We start from the raw sequence: 15790 nt of genomic DNA, 5'->3' as shown, positions 1-15790 counted from the left end.
ATTAAAATAAGTGGGACCATAAAATATATATCAGTTGGTAGAAGTGAAACATTGTACCATGATTCCAGAAAGATATATTAGATTTAGGACTCCCATGCTCTGCTATGATATTAAGTGGTAAGAGAATGAAGCTAAAGGGACCAGGCTAGTTCCAGACACGAGATTTTGCCAGATAATTAAATAAATACCGGTAAATACAAAGAAAAAAGTTCGTATTTCATGGTGCCAAATGTTAAAACTTGCTCATAACTGAATAAACATAAAAACTGTGTGAATTGTCTTTAGTAAAACACATAACACAACACAAATAATGCACTAATTTTAGGTTCGAATATTCACTGAAAATTAAAATTCGTGCAAACTTCCTAATGTGACAAAACTGACGACCTGAACAAAACTAAATAAACATAAAAACTGCGTGAATTCTCTTTATTAAAACACGTCGCACAACACAAATAATACACTAATTTTAGGTTCGAATATTTACTGAAAATGAAAGTTCGTGCGAACTTCTTAATATGGCAACACTGACGGTCCGAACATAATTAAATAAACATAAAAGCTGTGTGGATTTTCATTAAAACACATCACACAACACAAATAATACACTAATTTTACGAGTAAGTTTCGTGTTTGTTGAGCGCACATTATTACGTGGTGTTGCATTACTACACTAGTTATTGAACATTATTTGTGTTATTTGTGACTCCACTTGTCAACTAAACACTACGTACGCTTCCTGCTGTCCGCGCACTCCATCCCCACCACTCGGGAATTTTAGGCCTACTGTAATGAAACTGAACGCCCACCCGCACTGCTACAGCTTACCAGTGAGTTGAGCAATGGATTGCAGGCAATCTGTTCCCCGACATCCCCTGCATAGTGCGGTAACTTTTCGCTGCCTCTCTCTGTAGTGGTAGTAGTCATTAGTGGTGGTAGTGGTAGTAGGAACTGAAACTCACAGAGTGTTTGTTGTACAGGTTGCCCTTGCCACCTGCACAGATGGCAGGTACATGGACAGTGGTTCACACTCCAAGACCAGAGCAGTTGGCCATTGAGGAACGATTCCTGAAGGCAAAGGACCCACGAGTGCTTCGACAATATCACCACCCTCTGGATAGAGTGGAAGCCAGGGCAGCTGTGTTCAGTGAGCTGCAGTCCTACTGGAGTGTCCCCCTCAGAGAGACTGCCATTGTGGCAGGCCTTGGTGTCAGCAAGAGTACGTCAGTATTGCCTTCTAATTATTATTGTTTTCCTTTGTTTCTTCCTTCAGTTCTTAAATCCTTCCTTTCTACCTTCCTTTCATTCTCTCTCACTTTCTCTATCTCTTCGTCACTTTCTTACTCTCTTGTTTGTGTCTATCATTCGTTCTTTTCTTTATAATTACTTTATTTGTTTCTTTCCTACTTCCTTTCTTTTAGCTCGTTACTTTCTGTTATCTCTACTTTCTGTTCCATCTCCTTTCTTCTTGTTTTGTTTCTCCTTGTTTCTTTTTCTTTTTTTCTTTCTTCCTGTCTTTCCTTTTTCCTTTGTTTATTTCTTTCTGGATTCTTTATTTCTTATTTCCTTTTTTACTTCCTTTTTACACTTCCCTTTACTTCTTTTTTCGTTCCATTCCTCGTTTTTCCTCGAACACGGATCCGGAAACATATTCTGAAATAATGAAAATATCTCCCTATTGAATTTTCTTACAATCATAACAATTTAAACTTTGCAGTAATTTTATATTACATATTTGTCAGCCTGTTTTTTATTTATATTTCTATGTGTGATCCAGCTACAGGTAAAGACATGCTGGAGGACTGGGTGCATGTCTTGGCTTCGAATCCACTGACTCTGTACACGATGAAGCCATCGGGGCAAGTGATTCAGGAGCTGTCGCTGCAAGGCTTGATTAATCCTGTGCGAGGATCTCGGCCTTTCTTCACACTCGCGTCTCTGGATGAAGGAGATCGAATGCTGATTCATGAGGAAACGGTACCTACATGTCAGGCTTCTCTGCTTGTGCTTAGAGGCCAATCTAGTTCTTAAGGGTATTAAGTATACACTTCTGAATCAAGTTTTGTGAGTTCATATCCTGTTGAGATAGATGGATTTTAATAGTAACAAAGTTAAAATACAATTATGTTTCTGCGTGGCATCAATATAGGCCTTCTGATACGGAGATTGTAAATACACTGATTTAATCATATGATAGTGAAGTTATACAGAGAGTTCCTATGCAGACCAGTTCCACTCCAACCTCTGCCTAACAAAATCTGCTGGTGGGCAATGAGTGGTCGTACGTCGGCATATAGACAAGTCTGTACACGCTGCATTATGCAGACAGTCCCACTCCACCTTCACCACTTAGTTTCCTCGGGACAGGTGCTTCTCACTAGCCTCATTAAGTCGACAGAACATTACTACCTGGAACAGTCTGCATAGGAACTTTGTGTGTATATATATATTACCGGTGTATGTACACCTGGTGTTTCAGAATTCAACCAAAGAAATTTATTTGGTTATAGACAGTTTGTAGACAAGGAATTTCAGATAGGGAACCCAGGATCTCGGGCCAAAAATATCTGAGTATGGATGATACAGAATGGTTTCGGACCTTGTTAGGGATTGGATGAAGCCCAACTGTTAAGAATTAATCAAACGTGTTTCCAAAATTTAGCTTTTACAGAATTTGTAAAATTGCTGGCAAGTAATGAGACAATATGTCACTGCACTGCTCTTTGTTTCACCCCCATTCATTTTCGTTGTTGTACCTATTTTGGAATAGAATTATCGACATGAAATTATGGTGTAATAGATCAGACGTTAGTCCAAAAAGTAGTACATTTGAGTCTCACAATGATAGTTTTTTCTAATCCCAATACCTCTTATTTTATTGACGAGATCTCTGAATTCTATCTTTTCTCAACCACCGAAATGCGTATTGTAGTATTTATTTATTATGATACCGACAAGAGTATACTGTACAGTATTAGTTGGTCCAATACAGTTCACTTGAGATCAAGTCAGTCATATTGGATTCATACGGAGCTCGGTTAGGTAGGGCCTATTTGTTACATTTGTGTTCTGTATTATTATTTTCATGCATTTTTGTCCCGTTTTAATGTTTAAGTTGTATGAAATTCGTAACTTGTCCAGAGAAATGGATATGCATTTCTAAAATTACATTCTTTCTTCACCCTTCTAAACAATTAAGTCATTATTACATACATTACAAAATAACTATAGCTGGCTTTTTAATGTTACAACACTAGTTTAAAGTTACATACCTTAAGTTAAAAAAAAGTACCTGCTGAAGTTTGAACATTCGATCTCATCCTCTGACAGAAACCATCTACAGTGTTTACCAATTGTGTCACAGAAACATAGCAATATTGTACCCAACACATTTCCAAATGTACCACTATGCTACATGCAGGTTCAGTCAGTGGCATACTGGTCCAAAATTATTTCACTCTATTACATGCAAGTTTGAATCTGCAGACCCTTAGTTCCCTATCTCTGACTACTAACCTAGGACTCTTCCACAACCCAGTATATGGGCCCTGAGGCTCCTAACATTACCACCTTAAAGGTATAAACGAGTTTTGCTTGTTTATATGCTGTTTCCATGAAACTGAAATTGAAATTTAGCATAGGGGAATGTCAGGTAGGGCCAGACGGCAGGTGTGTCCGGACATTTATAGTTTTTGTAAATGCAGTAAGATGGAAGCATCTTGAGTGCGTTTAGAAGCCTCCCTCCAGAGTACTGAACACATAGCAGCTTGTATCTGTATCTCCTAGTATTAAGTGTGTACGTCATTGTTCGTGATTTCCATTATGTCTGCTCTCCGCCTGAGTATTATTCAAGACATCACTACTTTGAAATAAGATTAAGTGAAGTGCATCTACCAACTAAGTCGACCTGGTTGGCGAGTTGGTACAGCGCTGGCCTTCTATGCCCAAGGTTGCGGGTTCGATCCCGGGCCAGGTCAATGGCATTTAAGTGTGCTTAAATGCGACAGGCTCATGTCAGTAGATTTACTAGCATGTAAAAGAACTCCTGCGGGACAAAATTCCGGCACATCCGGCGACGCTGATATAACCTCTGCAGTTGCGAGCGTCGTTAAATAAAACATAACATTCTACCAACTACTGTTGTGTTTATAAAAGTGTTAGGGAAGTAATAATAGAAGTGCGCTTTAAAATTCAAGTAACTTTAGAAATGGCGGGAATTCTTTCGTTGGCATGTGTATTGGGTAAGACCGGACAGTGCTTTGTCGGGTAGCACCAGACAAAGTAGTAAAATGCTTTTCTGTATTACAGAGCTCACCGTTGGAAGAGATAATGCCAAAATCTGAGGAAAAACAAATTAAAAAGGGATGTTGGACGGAAGAAAATATGAAGCATCCCGTGAATGATGTGCTAATGGGAAAAATTAGTATTAGAGAAGCAGTTAGGGTGTATGGCATTCCAAACCGTTCTCTTCATGACAGAATTAAAGGGGAAGAAACTAATGTACCTCCTAAATTAGGCAGATTTGAACTTACATTCTCCGATACATATGAAGAGGAACTATTAGCCCATATCAGACAACTCGACGGTATGTTTATGGCACTAAGCAAAAAGGAATTTTTGAAATTGGCATATGATCTAGCCAGGGAGCTGAGATTGCTTCACAGGTTTAACAGGACAAAGAAACTTGCCTGCAAAGACTTTTATTACGGATTTCTGAAAAGGCATCCTGAAATAGCATTAAGGGTACCTGAATCCACTAGTATGATGCGAGCAGTAGGTTTTAACAAGCCCCAAGTAGACCTTTTCTTTAGCAAGCTTGTGGAATTGATGGAGAAACATTCATTTTCCCCTTCACGGATATTTAATGTGGATGAAACTGGCGTTTCTTCAATGCATGAGAACTGTAAAGTGATGTCCGTGAAGGGAAAATGGCAAGTGGGGAAACTCACGTCTGGAGAGGGAGGATGGAACATCATTGTGACATTTTCAGTGAATGCATCGGGTCAATTCATTCCACCGTTCTTCATTTTCCCTAGGCAAAAGATGAACCCACGATTGATGTTAGGAGCGCCTGATGAAAGCGAAGGTGTAGCTCAACCAAATGGGTGGATGAATGGTGACATATTTCTTGGATGGCTGAAATACTTTGTAAAGTACGTGCGTCCAAGTTGTTGTTGTTGTTTTCTAATGCCAGGCGTTTGACAATAAAGTTATTAGACCTCTTGCACTCCAATATTTTTCAAAGATATTGTCATGGTCAGCCATTGATGCACAGATTTTGAGCTGTTCCGAATCCATTTCTTGATTTGAATTGCACAATGGCAGTTAGGGGATTGATATATTCCAATTCTATGCAGGTGCTTGGCCAAATAGTCATGGCCTGTTGCCAATCTAAATACAGCTACAGACGATTTGCGTAGTAATTCAGGAATTAACACGTGCGTCCAAGTAAAGACAGCCCTGTGTTGTTGATTCAGGATTGTCACTGTAGTCATAAAGAACTACCCGTGATCCTGTATGCTAGATCGCATCATGTGCACATGCTGTCAACATCACCCCATACGACACACAAGCTTCAGCCTTTCACTAGGTCTTTTATGAAGCCATTCAAGGGTGCCTATTCAGAAACTTGCTCTTCGTGGATGTGAACAAATCCTGGCCTGAGAATTACAGACTATCTTATTGCCCAGATTGTGTGCACTGCTTACAGTAAAGTGTGTTGCTTAGAAATCGTACAAAAGGGTTTTTCTTGTACGGGCATATATCCACTTACCCCTGCTGTATATATTCCCTTCCTCCCACTTGTTACAGATATGACACTCGGGAGGCGCAGGATAACTTTGCAATAAGAACACACTTTCTTGTAATCCTCACAAATACTGTATATGCTAAGTTTGTGTTGAATTTCGTGGATACAGCACTTAAGTAGCAGCACTCATTTTATTCAAGGTGATAATGTTAGGCACTTCACCTTGTGTATAAACACACTCTCTCTCTCTCTCTCTCACTCAAGATTTTATCTTGAGAATACCTTTGTGGTGCAGTAGGAAATATCATATGATTCAAAATGTTATGTCTTATTGTCATGCAGATGTGATTAATTTGATAAAATAGTATATTAATGGCTAAGAAGTGATACCTCATATTAGTAAATATATTTTTATTCCCGAATGAAATAAGTATTTTAAAAATTAATTTTTCTCAAAATAGACAAACTTTTTATATATGCTTCTGCTTTGCAAGGTCTTCTAATAGAAGACAAAATATTAGTTAACTTAATTTATTTAATGTAACAGTAATGTAGTTTATCTAAATAATAATGCAGTTAAACTAAATAACCGTTTTTGTAGATGAAAGGTATTACATCTTAGCCATCATTATATTGGTTAGCTTACTCTGTCACTGACTCTCTTTTCGGACAGTCCAACTGCCTGGCTATGGTGAACTTAAGCACTGCGAGAGCCCACAAGATCCCACTGCTGTCGTCCATTGAATCAGCCAGGGACAGCTTTGCCCGGACGCTAGGGGCTCAGGTTGGCAACTGGCGCATGGTCACTAGTATCCTGTCACAGACTGACACTGTGGTAAGCTTTATATGTTCTTCGTTATTAAGTTGCTAATTCATGAGTCACAGTAAGTTATTTTCCTTTGTTTATTAAAATGACGTGACTACTTTTTGTCTGCTAGAATGTCCACTTTTCTTATAGGATATCCTAATTGAAATTCTGATGATTTACAAGTGGAGTCTGTGATGGAAAAAGACTGTGTTGGGGGAAGTTTTTTCACTGTACTTCCATTTCCCCTTATATATGTCCGTAATTTTTAACCTTTATTATCTTCCAACAAGAAAGTTCTCCACTTTCCCAGCTAGCATTGTTACGTATTCTTAGGCGTAAGTTCCTTCACCCCCAGTAGCAGATACTTTGATCCTTGATCATTGACTTCAAACATTCCTATCTACGAATAGCAAGCAGAAACTGTTGATCACTTTGCTGTCTTTGATGTTACCAGTGATGCACCTGGAAGATAGATCTATGTTGCACCAGGACGACGACGACGACGACGACGACGACGACGACGACGATGATGATAATGATGATGATGATGATGATGATGATGATGATGATGATGATGATGATGATGATGAGGTCGACGACGACGACGGCGATTATTAATGGAACAGTTGTTGGAAATACAGGGAATGGGAATAATCCTCGAAAATTGTCAACAATACCATCTTTGTCCACCAAAAATTTTATTTTTTTCACACTTTATTTTAACGTTAGTTTCCAGAATGGAAAGCCAATTTTCTAGCCATTCAGCTAACAGTATATCTTCCTCAGAAACATGATTGAGGCCTTAGCCTAGCGATATTTCATTCAGTTTTCTGAATAATATTTGACAAAATGACAATCTGACAGCTTTAGAAACCTCAATGTTTTGAAGGACTATCGCAAGTGGCTATATCTGACTCATGACCTCTCATTGCTCATTTATTGCATGCCCTTACTCTAGGTGCTGTTCGAGATTGGAGGTAGGAAAGCGGAAGTTGTGAATGTGAATTCACTGACTGCTCTATCCTTCTCACTCCCTTTCAATATCAGCTCCATCACGCTGCCTGCTCCTGACAAATGGCTCGTCGAGGACACCACGGCCAAGTAAGTGTGAATCTCAAGTGATAGTTACACATCTCCAACATGATTAATTTCTGAGGGTAGCAAAATTCTTAGCATGACTTCTTACAAAGGGAAAGTAAATCAGATAATTCCATGAATAGACCCAAAGTCATCTTCTTTCAATGCAATGCAATGTGAATAGCATTACCTTACGTCAGTGCAATACTCAAACATCCTCCAGTTCCTTTCCATTTACATGTTGGAAAGAGATTAAAGTGTTTCCAAAAATTTTCAAGCTATGCTAATGGCATTCACAGAAATTCCTGCTGTACTCTACGCGCTTTATCTATGCATGTGAATTATGTCACTGCTTGAGCTTTCAAGAGTGGCTACTACTATATTTCAGATACATTATATCAGGTGTGTCGAGCTCAACTCTCACAGTGTGAAAGAACTGGTCGTTTACCCGCAGGTTGACTACCTTGAAATTATACTGAAACTAGAGCTAGAACAGTACATAGTGGGCAAAAAATCCGTATAACTCTGTCATTAATATAAATTTACAATGACTTGACATGCCTGTTATGGATCCAAAACATCCACATGTACTTCTCCATGGTCTTTGCACAGATGGATGCATCTCCACATCCATTTGCTCATATTCCTTGGCATTTGTGGCATCACAGTGAGCTATCAGATTTGGATTTAAAACGGCACGAAGAAGCATGTAACTTCCTTCTCTGCCATTTCTCAAAAGAGAGAAGGTAAAACGAAAGTTATTTTTTTCCGATGAATGTGGTATTCCAAGGAGAATCCACATTTCTATCAATATATTGAACAAAATTCACCTCACATTATGATTAGGTTGGGGTAACAGATCAACTGCCTGTACCGTATTTTTTCGACGGCCGGTGAATCATGACTTACCTTCATGTGGTTAATGAATGGATGCTTCCTGAATCCCAGAGGAAAGACATATCTGATATTGTGTGGCTTCATCAAGTAGAGGCAGTAGTTCATTTTGCCATGAGTGTGAAAATGCGTCTTAACGAGCTTTTCACAGAAGGTGAATTTGTCAAAGATCTGAGAACTTTCCTTCACTTTTGACATTGTCATCACGAAGCCCAAACAATTCTCTTTGGCCAGTCATAAAGCAAGATGTCCACAAAGGGAGCTACGTTTCAAACGCTGAGTTAAAGAATGCTGTGTGCAATGTCTTCATGACTATCATGTCACAAATTCTATGGAAAATAAGCAAATAGACCTGGAGACGATGAGTTCGACCATATAATCAGAATGTCAGACGAAAGATTAGTCAAGGAAATATTTAAATGAAAACCAGTTTGTGTCAAAAAATTATCTTTGTGTTTATCTTTGTGTTTAGATATCTCCCTGAGCACGAGTTTTTTACGCCTTCAGGGAAGAACTAAGATTGTATTTTTTCCATGTTATTTTATTAACAATAAACAATAGGAAAAAGAGCAGAAGGAAGACCAAAAATCAGATGAGAGGATGATATAATAAACGACCTGAAAGAAATAAAGATTAAAAATTGGAGGGTATATGTGCACGATAGAAAAGAATGGTGGAAAATTGTAGAGAAGGTCAAAACTTTCAGCAAATAAAGTTGTGGAGCCTAAGAAGAAGAAGGCCTGGAGACGTACCTGTCTGTGCAAAGACCCTGGAATAGTACATGCGGATGTTTTGGATCTGTAATAGGCAAGTTAAATCATTTTAAATCTATATAGATGACAGAGATATATACAGACTTTTCACTCACTCTGCAATCAGTCATTGTAGGCTGTGTAGGGAACACATCTACTGTGGCAGCTGATATGAATTTGAGGAAATAGTTTAACAGTGAATGAGAGTATGATTGTATTAAAGGGCGAAAAAGTGCATTATTTAATGTGTGAAGCGGAAATTGGATGTGTATTTACAGAGCAGTCTTTGACATTCTCTATGGCACTCGACAGCAAGCGGGCCTGGCATCAGCGCATGTCATTCCTGATGAATGGGGTCCGCTACAGTCGTTAGAGTCTGCTATTAAAATTACAGTATTCATATTGTTTACTAACCTTGACTACAGAAGGTGTTGAAAATGATGTTCATCTGCTGCAACACATTCCTGACATCTCCAAAAGAAATTGGCATTTACACATGCAAGTTCGTCGTCTGTAATCTCCCGATTTCTCATAAAATACTGTCTTTTAACTCACGGATTGTGTGGAGATTGCGTGCAAGCATATAATGTACAAGCGAATAATATGTCTGTCTCTTTCTCACTCCATCAGCATAGACCTAGTTTTCGCTCATGGAATATACAAGTAACTGTTTTGTAGTTTGCATTAGAAACATGATGTAAATAATGATACAAATAAACAGCACATGTTAAAGTCTTACAGAATATGGAATATTCTCTATAACAAAACAATAACAGAATACATCAATATGGGGGATCCGATTTAGAATTTATACAGCTTAAACTTCGGGGGGAGCTGTCAATTTTTAACGAATATTATCATGAACATCCTGCTTTTTTTCTACTTCATTACTTTATTTGCAGTTACATATTTGTACTTATAAGAACTTTTTTCCATTCACAAAAATTTCTTTCTTTTCATGTTGAAAATGAACTCCATGTCGACATGCAATATCTACAAAAGATCATTGAAAAGTGAATATATACAAAAAGTATTATAATTATGGATTCTGATATGAAATCGAAAATTTGGAAGAGTGAATTTTATCAACCAAGATAATTCACATAAAGATGTTCAGAAGAAATTTTGAAACGAAAATATGAGATGGGAAGGAAAACAAATACAGTAGTTATTTAAGTTCTGGGCCACAGATTTGTGACACTCAAAAATATCCAGTCAACTTTACTTCATCTACATAAAAAAAAAATCCATACCTCTTTCCTTTCTATAAGAGATAAGGCTGGTTCACAATACACCGGGAAAGAGAACCAGAATTCATATTCACATCCTCTGCTTCAGAGGATGTGAATATGAAAATTTTTTATTCACAATAAACCGAGAATGTAGACGACTATGCATATCAATATGCATGTCAATAACGATATGTAAAGTCGATATTACGCATTCTGATGTTATTTGTGTATAATTGTCCAATGGCGTTCTCTCATGAGTACAAGGCAGCCAACATAAATACAGGTTAACCAACTTCGAAATTTCAACTGAAACATTTCATTAGGTACGGTACTATAAATATGCCCATGCATCTTTATTATCACAACCTATTTTAAGTCTACCATAACGTGAAATAATTAGAGAAGAAACATTTGTAATAGAACAAAAATGAACACAACAGTAGTTATTGAATTGAAGCATGAATATGTAGTGTGTAATACAACCAATACAGTAATAAAATATGATTCACTTACGATCAGTGTTCAAAGATGCAGTTATTGAAAGCCACGTATTCGCCTTCATTTTCTCTTCTATATACGAGGTGCGCCACTTATCGTAAACGTGAAGATTTTCCTCAACACTCAATATTAGAATCTCATCAAATAAAATTTGCTCCATGATGCACAGCACAGAACAAAATAATGCATAGGTTATGTCACGGTCTTCTTGCTACAAAACATATGAGGACAAAATAGCTTTTAGATGGCAATAGAATGACTCTAGTGGGCTGTGATTGGAAACGTGAACGCCAAACTTGAAACTTGGCCAATTCTCCGTTGCCGATCCCGGGCTCCGGCAAGCTTTTCGTTAATTGTGAATACTCACATTTAAATGTACACATTTTAACAATTTTACCGTTTTCATTTTCGTTCCGATTCTCGTTTCCGGTTTATTGTGAACCTATAATCACTTATGCCTTGCAAGTGATCCTACTTCAGGTTAGCAGAAGACATGGGTATTAGAAGGTAATCATTAGCCACAAGTCAACTCTGTTATTCGTTTACTCCTCTAAACTGCCACTGATATGTTACAATGAATTTATTCTATAATGTATGATATATAGTATAACTGGCAACACTGATTCAACATCGTAACTCTTTACTGTTTCTCCACAGGAAGTATGTTCTGTCAAAGGCCAACCTCGCTGATCCATGTCCAAGTCTACTACAACTAGTGGACGACACGTGCGACTCTGCCTCACTTGGATACATTGTTGCCTGCGACTCTGAGAACCTGTCACCTGACACACTGAGTTCCTGCCTGAGCCAGAAGCTGAGTGCTCCGAGCCGTGTGCTCAGCACCGACCATTCATATGCTGCCTTGGCAGTGGGGTTTCCTGAACTGGACCGCACAGCAAATGAGCTGTATGTGTGGCCCAGGCAGGATAGGCGTCGACCTGACCATGATGTCGCCATCATCCTTGGGGAGTGTGGTCAGATTGTTCGCCCTGTCACAGCAGTTCAAGTGCCCAAAGAGGTCGTCTCCCAAGACCAGACTCTCCCCACTGTGTCAGGGTATCTGGAGATCGTCGATCTGATCAGCCACAAATTGCGCTACCTGCCTGTCCCACAGTATGTAGTTCGTTATATATTTGTTACTTATCTTTTATATTCATTCATTCACTTGTCCTGATGATGACGACGACGATGATGATGATCGGTTAGCTAGAATGCCTAAATTCAGTAAACCATTGAAAAGTAAACTTCATGCTTACATTAGTGAATTTGGTGCCCATGTGTTTTCAACCGGAGGAACAGTTTTGTTATGTAAGGTTTGTGAAAAGACAGTAATCACAAAAAAAAAAAGTATTGGGTAAGTCAACATGTGTCACCTATGAAGTAAATTATGTGAATTATATTGATATAATTTAAATTTATTGCTAAAATATATTATGCCTTTTTAAAATTTATAATGCCGTTTTTCAAATTTATAATTCCTTTTTAAAAAATTATTGTACCTTTTTTTTACGTTTTTATTGCCTTTTTGCCTGCCAGTTTTAACTGTTATAAATGCCTAAACATTCGGGCTCTAGTGATAACATTGTTTCCTCCAGGCCCCATGCAGTATCCCCGGTCACCTCTTGGATGTATACAACATCACAGCTGCCCTTGTACATTGCTGAAGCAAGCAACCAGGGGCTTGTCACTGTAGATGCAGGTGGCTGCGTTCGGCTATGGGAGACCGGCCTGTTCAGCCTGGAGAAGTCACTGATGGAATGGAGGCAAATGATTGGCTCAGGTGGGGGAAGGGAATGCAACTGAATCATTATGAGAAACCTCTGTATCTATGTAACTTGGCATATTAAGGAAAGAGTGACTAGGCTTATATTGTTGACTTTTAAATATATTGCCTTTTTCTTTTTCTTCCTAATTACCATAATGCCGAACTTTCAAGCATTGTGCTCTTTAGGCGACTCCGTTTTTTTGCTTTTATGAAGATTATGAAATTTTTAAAGATGATTACCTAATTTACGGAGGTCAGTATATCTGATAGCAGATATTTCAAAAACTGCAGTTTAAGGAGTGAGGGAGTGACGTCGTACGTGACATAATCGAATATTACGAGAAATACAAATATTATCTCTTACTTTTGTCTCTTATCTTCTTTTCTGGCCTCATCTTTCTTCTACATTTCTTACTGTCTTCACTTTCCTTCCTTCATTCCTCTATTATTTCTATTATTCTTTTTAATTCTTACACTACATTCTTATCTTGTATATCTTACAAAATCTAAACTAAATTCTTTAGTTGTATGTTCTGCGCTTTTGTCCATTATCCTATAGCATGAGCTTTCAAAACAAGTTGAAGTATGAGTTGAAACAATTTCTATTTCAATTTAATTGGAACAAGTTTTATGATAGCTCAGACTGTTGAAGACAATTTATTGAATACACAGTTTTCACACTTACATCAAATTGTTGTTGTTGTTGTTCTCTAATGGCCGCAATTTGGGATCATTTAACCCATTTTGCTTCTTGCTTCCTAATAAAGTTCAGAAAAGTTTTTATTTCGTTGTGCTTCCTTGTTCAGTGCAGTGCATGTGAATAGGTGTTCTCTTCCCATAGATGAACCTGGTAAGTTGCATAAGGGGCATTCTTCAGTATTAAAGATTCCAATTTTGCAGAGATGTGCTGCAAGGCAGTCATGACTGGTGTTTAATCTGAAGGTGGCAACAGCTTCTTGTCTTGGTTTTAAGCTATACGTTTTCCAAAGTTTGTTGGCGTCCATGACATGACATTCTTTAAGTCATACGTGTCCCCTGGGTAGTGTAAAATGAGTAATATAAATGACCATGCTTCTCAAAAAAATGCTCTTTTAACAGCAAAACAGTCCAAGACTGCAGTTTGCAAAATACATCAAATTTTAATGCTATGTTTTGAATAGTTACCCTTCCATATTTTCATATCTTATCAATATTTTATACAACTGTTGATATTTAAATTTTGACTGGTCTTCTTAGACATACTTCAACCATAATATAACACTTCTATAGGCCGTTCGTTATCTCATGAAACCTTTCTGCTTGTCAGGGGAAGAAGAAAGTGGATTGAGAAGCTTTCCTCCCTCCCTACACTCCTACTTGTAGCCAGCAAGCTCGCTAACCCTCACCATAAGGTTCTTACTATATGCTACAGCACACCAAGCATTTGGTTTCATGAGATAATGAATGACCTATACCAATTTTAAATGTATCAACCCACGTCTAGGAATTAGCATGTTTCATACAGTTGATGTCATATCGCTTGCGCATTCTTGAAGAGGAAAGTTTCTGTAGGCTTTATACCTCTGCTACAAGAAAGTATACCAGTAATCATTGTTCAGTCAGTCTGCTTATTTCAAGCGAACACTTCATCTTTCACAATAATTAATTTAGAATATTTTCTTTTGCATGTATTATCTTAGATAATGTGCAATATTGGCTGAGGTTGCCAATTTGTTTATCTGGTCATTAATTGGCCCACGTAATTTCTCTTCGTTTCGAATATAAATTACAAGTGTGAAATAAATTTTTAAAATTTCTAATTAAAACTTTGAAGTGTAAATTAAATTCATTCCTTTTGTTAAATTCTTACCTTCACCTTTCAGGTGTACTTTCTTGTTTAATATTCCATGTGAGTTTGTAATTACGGAGCATTTTTGGACTTGTGATCAGCCATTATCTCTTTGTGATGCAAATACTTCATTCAGTATTTTATTTTTATGCGAATCCTTTATTAGCTACGTTTCTTTTTACTCAATTATAAATGATGTTATTCCTTTCCTTCACCACCATCAGTTATGTAGCTTTGCTTTGTTTAAACATTGGCAAAGTACAGAAAATTACAATATTTGTGTTTATTGCAGAACGCAAGTACCTGCAGATAACAGTAGACCGTCCTAGTGGGAAGGATGTTACAGCACCCAAGCATGGTAAGGTGGATGAGACGGGTGCACCTCATGTTGGAGGCAATACGTGGGCAGGGGGCACAGGTGGACGCGATACAGCAGGTCTCGGAGGGAAGGGAGGCCCATACAGGTTGGATGCAGGCCACAAGGTCCATCAGGTATGTGGCAGAAAATTGGCATTTTGCTTATTCGTTAACTTTATATTGAAGGATTGATGTAATGTGGTGTAAAATAAGTGGTTTTTTTTCTTCTATATTTTGCTTTTCTTAAAGATATATAAAGTATTGGTGGCTCCAGTTATTCTTTACGGGTCTGAGTGTTGGTTATTAACAAAGAAATAGAAACAAATAATTGAAGCCTCAGAAATGCATTTTCTGAGAGATTTTGTGAGATATAAAAGAATAGATAAACAGCGCAGTGCAAATATTAGACAACAATTAAACTATAAAATTATAGAATACCAGGAAAAAAAGATTTTAAATTATAGACCATAAAGCAGAAGAGAGAGAGGAAGACCAGTAAAGACGTGGAGAGACTAGCTTCTTTAAGAGGCCGGAACAGGTTGAAAGACCTAATCCATGTAGTTGATGATGAAAATGATGATATTTGATTGATCCACCATGATGGTCTAGTGGTTAGATCACTGGACTTATAATCCTGTAGACCTGGATTTGATCCCCAGCATATCCCGATTTATAACTTGTGTAGGGCAAGTCTGTGCTCCAGGTAACACAGGAGTTTTCTCTGGGAACTCCGGTTCCCCTGTGGCATCCCAACAAATCTCATCATCATCATCTCATTTTATCGTGGGTGTAGCATAGACCAACCTGCGCAAATGGTGGCGTATTCTGGG

At 37.9% G+C, this 15790-nt stretch overlaps 1 protein-coding gene across 8 annotated transcripts in view; it reads left to right on the top strand.

Annotated features, from left to right (window-relative positions):
* The window catches only part of c12.2 (von Willebrand factor A domain-containing protein c12.2), a 210685-nt gene that overhangs the window by 175405 nt on the left and 19490 nt on the right, over positions 1–15790 (top strand). For all 8 annotated transcript variants that reach the window (XM_069821229.1, XM_069821234.1, XM_069821226.1 and 5 more), the window contains 7 exons: positions 981–1219; positions 1778–1977; positions 6423–6584; positions 7516–7658; positions 11668–12123; positions 12606–12790; positions 14896–15095. In XM_069821229.1, coding sequence (XP_069677330.1) covers positions 981–1219; positions 1778–1977; positions 6423–6584; positions 7516–7658; positions 11668–12123; positions 12606–12790; positions 14896–15095 — 1585 coding nt within the window. The remainder of the gene's footprint in view (positions 1–980; positions 1220–1777; positions 1978–6422; positions 6585–7515; positions 7659–11667; positions 12124–12605; positions 12791–14895; positions 15096–15790) is intronic.

This window comes from Periplaneta americana, chromosome 3 (assembly GCF_040183065.1).
Source record: "Periplaneta americana isolate PAMFEO1 chromosome 3, P.americana_PAMFEO1_priV1, whole genome shotgun sequence".
Classification (NCBI taxonomy): Eukaryota; Metazoa; Arthropoda; class Insecta; order Blattodea; family Blattidae; genus Periplaneta; species Periplaneta americana.
The sequence above is the reverse complement of the archived record's forward strand: the minus strand, read 5'-3'. Positions and strand labels throughout refer to the sequence as shown.